At 38.1% G+C, this 9123-nt stretch overlaps 1 protein-coding gene across 2 annotated transcripts; it reads left to right on the plus strand.

The window, feature by feature from the left end:
• The first annotated feature begins 2121 nt into the window (after positions 1–2121).
• Positions 2122–6698, plus strand: LOC132769893 (prolactin-releasing peptide receptor-like). 2 transcript variants are annotated; one of them, XM_060766820.2, is made up of 3 exons: positions 2122–2299; positions 3202–3360; positions 4888–6698. In XM_060766820.2, the coding sequence occupies exon 3, from the start codon at positions 4894–4896 to the stop codon at positions 5944–5946; it is 1053 nt and encodes a 350-aa protein (XP_060622803.2). In that variant the 5' UTR covers positions 2122–2299; positions 3202–3360; positions 4888–4893; the 3' UTR covers positions 5947–6698. The 2 variants fall into 2 exon arrangements, with proteins under 2 accessions (XP_060622803.2, XP_060622804.2); XM_060766821.2 differs by having other exon boundaries at positions 3202–3331.
• Positions 6699–9123: the final 2425 nt, after the last annotated feature.

Raw genomic sequence — 9123 nt, forward strand, 5'->3', positions numbered from 1 at the left:
CCATGGGTTTTGGTATCTTGGAAAAAATCCTAAGGGATATAAAAGCACCATTATATTTCCATTTGTTGTCCCTTTGCCTGCCCTTCTTCCCCTGCAGCCGAGTCTCCAATTGGAAACCATTCCTATTCATCCCAAAAGAAAATAAATCCCAGATTAATATGTCCCTACCTGCCAATGAAAAGGATTCATGCTGGCAGCAGTGTTGCCCCTGGAAGAACACAATTGCACCATTGCAAACTACAACTGGAGCCATGCAAAGAAAGGAGAACCACGCCACCAAATACTCAAGCCAATACATCTCTAAAAAGACTGGGGGCAGTTTTCCCATAAAAGTGCAAAAGTTCTGTAAGGTTTACAAAAATGCAGGGTTTTTGCCTCCCTGATGGTGAGACATTCATAGAAATAAAGTTAAAGATAAAGGGAAAGTGTCTGCCCCTTTTTTGAGTCTGTCCCCCTTTTTTTCATTTTAAACCTGCAGTCTTTTTTGTGGTGTTGCAAAGACCTACCTCAGTGGTGTGAAATAGTAAGGAGGTATTTGCATAGAAAGGAAGGAAGGAGGGGAAAGGGGCTGAAATGCCCCTGGGGAGAGGTTTGACTCTAAAATGCTTTTGGATAGATTTTTTACTTGCAGAAATTAAATATGAATATAACCAACAGGCCCTGGGGACAGTGGAGGCAGTACACAGGCTCCAGGGATAGCAACGGAGCACAGGATCTGGTAGTGGCATGAAGGCAGCAAATGGCGTGAAGGAAGTGGGGAAGTGAGGGGCTGCAGGACCCTCATGGAGCCCCTGATTGTGCTCTATGGATCTCTAAGAGCTCCACAGAGCACACTTTCAGAATCACTGATGTAGAGAGTCATTTTCAAAGGTCAACTAGGAAGATATCTTAGAGACCACTATTCAATGGTCTTCTACTTCATTTAATGTAAACATCTTAATAGGTGAGAACTATCACCCATAGTGTTGAGGAGGTGCAGAGACAGAGTTTATTGTTTAATGCTTTTTCTATATGCCCTGGGAGATGTTGATGTCTTTTTCATCTTCATCAAATTATATGTTTGGAATCTTCTGATCTTTGGATGCCTTAGGCTTAAGCACGGTTAGAAAAGGGAGAACTATAAACATTACACATGTGAAAAATTATGTAAGCCAACTCTTGATTATTTAATTAGTTTTTGCGGCATTGCTTGCTAATGGCAAGACATATGAGTAAGTGGAATTATAATGTGGGCAGAAAAAATCGCAGTAGAAAGAAGTGGTTGTTGGATGGGCATTTTTGCAGATGTATACATTTTTCAATGGTTGTCCAGTCTACACTAGGATTGTGACAAACATCTGATTGATGTGATTGACTTTGGAAAACATATTTTGCCATCAATCTGTTGTCCTCAGTCATTGTGCATCCAGAGGTGAGTTCTTTTCCATGAAAAATAACACATCAAAACACAGTATAAGTGGAAGAGAGAGGACACAAATTAATTAGTTACAGCTGTAGATAAGGTTTGCAAACACATAGGTATAAATCCAGGTATAAACAAATCCACCTGGATCAATGAGCCCTGTCCTCCAGCCTGATTGTATGGTTCTTCTTATTTGTTGACAGGTTTTAGATGGAACTAGAGTAGGTTTTGTTCCTGTAGCTTGAAGGAACTCTTTTGATATGTCATCTGTTCCTGGTGTTTTCATTCATTCATCGTGAATGATAAATATTCTGAATGATTTCTCTGGTTGTTTCAGCACCATGGACAGCCCCACCCCTTTGTTTCCTGAAAAGGTCATTCTAAAATCAGAAGGTTAGCACATCAGGCCCCTCTACAAAGAACTGTTTGTATAACAAATGTTTTCCATCTTCTCCAGGGAATTTTTTAATTTTAAAAAATAATTAAGCATATTTGCTTGTTAATCTTCAATATGTCACATATTTTATATGCAGCACCATACATTTGGGGAGGGTAAATAGATTCAGCAGTATAGGTCTATTTTGTTGAATCATTTTTTAAATGACGGCGGAGTAAAGTCAGTTACCAAATAGAAATCAATCAGCATGGTATTTGAAGAAAAGATACAGCACTCCAACCAAGAAGCTCTGACCATTTGTAAATTAGAAGTGGATGGAACAGGAAGGATATTGACATCCTATGCCAGCAAAATCGATCTCTGTCTCTTTAAACTCCTGATCATCAAACAGTTTGGCTGGTTTCACAAGCCAGGCACAGCACATTGACTCATGAACACAATGAAATGGACCTAAGACTGTTTCCTCTTCACAGCAGATAAAACAGTTCACCCATGTAAAGGTAGGGAAAAGAATATGGTTTTTGTGAATCTGACTTAGTCCATTTCTGATGCAAATAAGTAGATATTTTGCTGTCGATGTCTGTTTTTCAATTGCATGTCTAATGTGTTTAAGTATAATGCTGTTATTCATGGCCACCGGAGCCTCTTTTTAGTATTTCCCAAGGAAACAAATTTACGTATTTTATCAATGCACATCACTTTAGTTCATTTTAAACCTATATCAGTTAGTGATGCCCTTATTGCCTGTACTGTCTTCACATTATATTATTTTTTTGTGTTAACTCTAAAAGAAACTTGCATTGCAATCTACAAACGTTGCTTTATATTCTGTTTTTAACTCTTCTTTTTGTAATGTCACCTAACGGGTTTCATACTTGAACTGTGTTTTAAATATATGTGTCTCAGGGTTGCAAGAGAGCTATTGCTGTTTCTGAGAGCTGTTTACTGATACTAATTTAGCTAATTAGGTGATTACACATTTCAGTTGCTTGGTCATATCGGCTGTTTATGTTGTATATTATTGTTTAAACACACAGACCTGTTAGGTTGACCAGATCTGAATTCCAGAATATGTGATGTTCTAAGGAGAAACAGGAATCAATATGCATTGACTATTAAGTTTTATATTTAGTTCTAGCCTCTCAAGAAAACCAACAAGCACACTTAATTCTCTCTATTATCATCAAGATATGTACTGTGTAATTCCTTTACGTACTGCATGTACTGTACACTCTTGTATTTTTTTTTGGTCAGATGTTTTACTTTCCTCTTTCTTTCCCTGCACATATAGTCCTCCAAGTATTAATGTAGAGGTTACAGTCAGTTTCAGTGTTAAATTTATTTTGCTAATAGTATGTAAAAGAGCATTTCTCTTCCTCTCCTTTTAAATTACTACATGCAGGACAAGTCACTAGTCATCAACAGATGGTGATGTCTGCTTGTGGAAATTAAGTCAGTAGTCTCCTCAATAGTGAAGACATTCCTGGCCTGGACTTGATGGGAAAGAGATTGTAAAACATCACACATTTCTTGTAAGTCCATTTATCGATGACTGAAGAAGGTAGGTTGTACCAAGTAGGAACAGCAGCAAACCTTGTAATGACAAAGTACCTATGGATTGAGAGAAGTCTGGTATTCTTTCAGACAGAGTAATCTTTGTCTGGAAAGTGACAAGTAGCTGAAGAAATCAATTATGACTAAAAAAAGAGGGTTGTGCAGGATATTTAGTCACTTTTCATTCCTTTCCACACTAGTCTGTGAGCTTATTTTGCAAACTAGATACTAAGTCTTGGGCTGACTTTCATTAATTCTATCTTCTACACACTTTTTGATCCCCAACAGCTGTGGGCTGAACAACATATGATAGTAATCAGATGGCTTCTTCTTGGATGCAGGGCACTTTGTCAGAAATAGTATTACTGTACCATATATACTCGAGTATAAGCCGACCTGAATATAAGCCAAGGCACCTAATTTTACTACAAAAAAACCTGGAAACTTTATTGACTCACGAATAGGCCTAGGGTGGGAAATGCAGCAGCTACTGGTAAATTTCAAAATAAAAATAGATACTAATAAAATTACATGAATTGAGGCCTACAGCTTCTCCTCACCTCTCAGCATAGAGATCAGGCTGGGTTGCTGTGCTGAAAGTGGAGGAGGCACACAGCTGGTAGAAGCCCTGCAAAGGGTTTCTTTCAGCCCCATGCATTCCTGCCAGGACACTCACTCAAGTATAAGCTGAGGGTGCCTTTTTGGCATTAAAAATGTGCTGAAAAACTAGGCTTATACTCAAGTATATACAGTGTCAAAAGTAGTAAGAGAGCATCGAGGGATTAGGTTGGGGTCAGCCACCGTTCCCTACTGAGGTCTCCAACTGGTTAAACTGCATGCTTTTTAAGAGTTTTCATATCTTTGTGACTAAAAATAATGAAAAAATAAATGTATACCCCTTATACAAATATATAACTGCTGGGTAATTAGATTTCTACATTGAATTTTTTGGGGGATAATATATACACTCATGTATATGTTCGTTTTATGTTTATGTCAAGGGAAGGTTTGGGGCCAAGGTTATGAATTTTGATATGATTTGAATATAAGCTCATTCCACAGTGAGAGGAAATCAACAATGCCACCTCAAGTGGCTTGCCAACCCTGGCAACCACAGTATTTTTCCTTTCCAGGCATTCAAACAGCCAAAAGTGGCACCATGGCAAAGAGGGCAGAGGAGGTCAGTGTATTTTTATCATTTCCACAGAGTGAACTAAACTCTTGTCTTTTGCCCCTCTGCTCAGAGAAGGGTACAGTTTCTTTCTTCTTCTTTTTTAAATAGGAGTTAAGGTATAGTACTCGTATTGATAAACAGACCAGGTTTTTAAAACTATTTTAGTGACCAAAACTTCCAGACAGTAAAAATTCTTTTTGTAAATTTTGCCACATTGAGTATTTAATATTTATCACACTATTAGGGTGACAGATATAGGGACTTGGGAATATTCACTACCAATGCTATTTCACCAAGCATTGTTATACATGTCTGCGTGGAGAAAAAACTCACTAATATTTGTGGCTTATTATTTTACAGGTCAAGATGTCTGAGGCCTTGGAAGGTTCTGGAACCCCTCCTACCAATTGCACCACAATATCCCCCAACTCCAGTATGAATGGGACCTCAGTGGCTTTCCAGGGCTTGCAGCTAGTCCAACAGTTGAAGTTGCTGATCATCTTTATGTACACGGTTGTGGTTGTGATCGGGATGGTAGGTAACTGCCTCCTGGTTCATGTCATCTTGCATGTAAAGAAGATGCACAATGTCACAAACTTCCTCATTGGGAACTTGGCTCTTTCTGATGTGGCCATGTGCACCACCTGTGTTCCACTTACTCTTGCTTATGTCTTTGAGCCACGTGGCTGGATTTTTGGCAGCACCATGTGCTACTTTGTCTACTTTATGCAACCTGTCACTGTTTATGTCTCCATCTTCACTTTGGCCACAATTGCCGTGGACCGGTACATTGTTATCATGCACCCGTTGCGACGCCGTGTCTCCTTGCAGCTCAGTGCCTACATTATTCTCTTCATTTGGATTCTCTCCTGCTGCCTGGCATTGCCCGCCATGGCACACACCTATTATGTAGAGCTGAAGCAACAGGGCATCACCTTGTGTGAGGAATTCTGGGGAGAACAAGAACGACAGAGACAAACCTATGCCTTGTGTTTGCTGCTCCTTACCTACCTCTTCCCTTTGTTGGCCATTTTGATATCCTATATCAAGATCTCCCTCAAACTAAAGAACAGAGTAATGCCAGGGAGCATCACTCAAAACCAAGCAGACTGGGATAGAGCAAGGCGGAAGAGGACTTTCTGTTTGCTGGTCATGGTGGTAGTGGTCTTTGGAGTGTGCTGGCTTCCCCTTCACACCTTCAACTTAATACGGGACATAAACATCAATGCTATTGATGCCTATTATTTCAGCCTGATCCAATTGGCTTGTCATTGGTTTGCTATGAGTTCAGTATGTTACAACCCCTTCATATATGCATGGCTCCATGATAGCTTTAGGGAAGAGCTTAAAAAATTACTTGTTTGGCATAGAAAAGTAATTCCTACTGGACAAAGTGTGACTGTAAGTGTTGTTATCTGACTACCTTTCCTATATCTCTTAGACATTTGTCTATGTTGAGGTTTTAAAGAGTTAAATATGTGAGAAAAGAGAGATTCAGACCAGCAAATGATACCATATTTCTATTATTGCTCAAACCTTACCTCCAGACAACACACATTCACGTCATACTCTAAATATAACCACTTTGAATGAAATATATATGGAAGGATTAGAAATGCGATTAAAATTCTATTCTATATAAGATTCTCCCACCTCCTGCTTCATATCAGTGATGCTATGTTGGTACAGTAATGTTATTTTTTCCCTTGGTATTTCAGAGCAGGACATTTTCAATATAGGATATGACTGTTATGAATATCAAATTTATGTGTTTAAACATTGTCTAATGAATTCATCCTGTAGTCATACAGAGTTACTCAGTAGCTGTAAATGGCATTCGGCTTAAGCCCAGATCCATTTTTAGCCATTTCCTTCAGCCAATCTGGCTCCTTCGGTTTGTTTGGGTGTCAGTAACAGCAAGGGGCCAGCCATCATGAATTCCCATCCAAAACAGGACCACAGGGCAGCTGGTTAGGCTCCTCCTCCCCCTTTTTATTTTTCTTTATTTTCCCTATGTTTTCTTGATTATTTTTTTTAGTGGGACTGACTTGGATTTGGGGACATCCAGGATGGGTAGATGAAGTGCATGCACACATTTTGGGGCTTGGGAGAGTCACCCTTTTAGCTATTTTTTCTTCTTCCCTTCCTCTCCTTCAAATAATTCTAAAAGATAAATATAATAATAATAATAATAATAATAATAATAGACACAATATGAGGATTTAAAGATCGAACTGCAAAGACTCTGGCACAAGCCAGTAAAGGTGGTCCCAGTGGTGATCGGCACACTGGGTGCAGTGCTAAAGACCTTAAACACAATTTGCGCTGACAAAATTACCATCTTCCAGCTGCAAAAGGCCACCTTACTGGAATCTGCACGCATTGTTCGCTGATACATCACACAGTCCTAGACAATTGGGAAGTGCCTGATGTGTGATCCGATACAACAGCCAGCAGAGTGATCTTGTCTGCTGTGGGCTCATATTGTGTTTTTGGGAGTTGTGTGAAAACTAATATGGGGTTCTACCGGTATCCAGTCAGCCGATCAAGGTTTAGCTGAAATGCACAAGCCTAAATGGCAGTAACATGTCAAATTCAAGCTGAATGTTGTTACATACAATTGACATGCCTTTGAAATCTCTACAGTCAAGTGTTATCAAGCTTGTGATTGCCCAAAGATATGGAATGCTCTTACTCGGCAAATAAATACATTGGCAATGATAATATATTGGGACAGTATGGATATATATATAGGCAGTGTAATTAGACATAGGATTATGGAACAATTGGACTATGAGATTAGATTATGTTGTTTATCTAGGAGACGAATTGATTGTTTTTACTACTGTCATGGCTTTTAATTGATGTGTTAATGCTTTTTAATGTTTTTATGTTTTTATGATGATGTTGGCATTGAATTGTTGCCTTGTGAACTGCCTCGAGTTGCCTATGGGCTGAGAGGGGCCGTATACAAATGTGTATATATAATGACTACATATTAGAATACATTTTTTTTCTGCTCAGTATTGTGTAAATATTTGAGTGATGCTCCATTTTATCTAATTGTCCATTACACGGCATTCCACATTCTTGGTTATGTCATAGTAAGGGGATAAGATCAGATGAAACATTCAAATTAATTTAGCAATGTCAAGTTATTTGTGTAGTTGGTGCATTGTTTTAGGAATGGACACTGAGTTTCTTGTGCACACAGTACTTTAATCTAGTTGGCATGGTTTAATGTATATTTTATATTTCATATCTCCCTTGTTGTTTGTATATACCTGCCAGCTGTGAACAACACTTCATAGATCTGATGAAGTAAACTCAATTACATGAAAGGTTATACCCTCATAAAGCCATTAATGTTTCAGGTGTCATAAAGACTTAGTTTTTCAAAAGACTAATTCTACTTCTCTCTTGAAAGTATTTTATTTCCATCTGGAAATTGTTTTATTACACATTGCTCCAGATTTATTGATTACATTCAAGTCTCTTATCTGTCCAGTGTGATCAAGGGGCTTACTTCAAGTAAGCCAAAATTATATTATACTCCACTCTCTTGATAGCAGATTTACAAATCTTTATACAAAAACACTGTTCAAATCTTTCTTTAAAAAAAGCCACACTCGCATTGTTAAAATATTTATAATGTCCAAAAGCACAGATGGTGGCTATTCAACTATTCAATGGCTGATGCTTATTTTCTAGCTCTTAATCCATCAATCACTCAACTCCAAATGAAGATTTGACATGCAAAACAGCCACAGATGAGAGCCAGTGGTTTGGCTGTTGGAATCCCTGCTCAGTCATATAAATCAACTGAGTGACCTTGAGTAAGTCCCATTCTCCCGGTCTAAAATAAAAATGGCACCCCCCACTCCGAATAAATCTCACCAAGCAAACCCAATCATAAGGTCACCATAAACCAGAGTCATCTTACTGGCAAATAACAACAACAGAGATATTTTGTATCATTATTCCTCCTTGTGAATAGCTTGCCATGGGGACGGTTCCCATGTGTCTGTGAGTCATTGGATTATATGATAATAACATGACTGGATTCATAAACTGAATACTCAATGGGTTGCTGTGAGTTGTGAATACTCAATGGGTTGCTGTGAATACTCAATGGCTTAAATGAAGATGTAGATTGGATGATGACAGTTTTCTAGCCCATTTAATTTTCACTGTTTTCGATTTTTGGGTATTTACTAATGGTTTGTATAATGGTGTATACTTTCAATTACCATCATTGTATTCGTGTTAGATGTAAATACAGATAATTTGTCATTGTTCTTGTTTGAAATGTTTGTACTTGAAGAACTTGCAGAACTGTTAAGATACAGAATGTATTGTATATTAATTAATGGCATTTGTTCCTTTTTAAAGCATGCCCTTTGCCATTGTTTTGGTGTAGTGTCTTCTTTATTATGTGAGTCTGAAAGTGTATTATTTTTAAATGTTGTATAATGAATTCTAATTGAATTGTTATTGGAAGCTAACCTGCACAGTCATGTACTTCAAGAAGAATCTGTTATCTCTGAAGGCTCATTAATTGGAAATTCAGGCTGGATTATAGCCTTGAGTCAAGAT

The sequence above is a fragment of the Anolis sagrei genome, chromosome 3 (assembly GCF_037176765.1).
Source record: "Anolis sagrei isolate rAnoSag1 chromosome 3, rAnoSag1.mat, whole genome shotgun sequence".
NCBI lineage: Eukaryota > Metazoa > Chordata > Lepidosauria > Squamata > Dactyloidae > Anolis > Anolis sagrei.

Bases quoted from the DNA above. Each gene is read 5' to 3' on its own strand.
- LOC132769893 (XM_060766820.2), top strand. From the start codon at position 4,894: ATGTCTGAGGCCTTGGAAGGTTCTGGAACCCCTCCTACCAATTGCACC.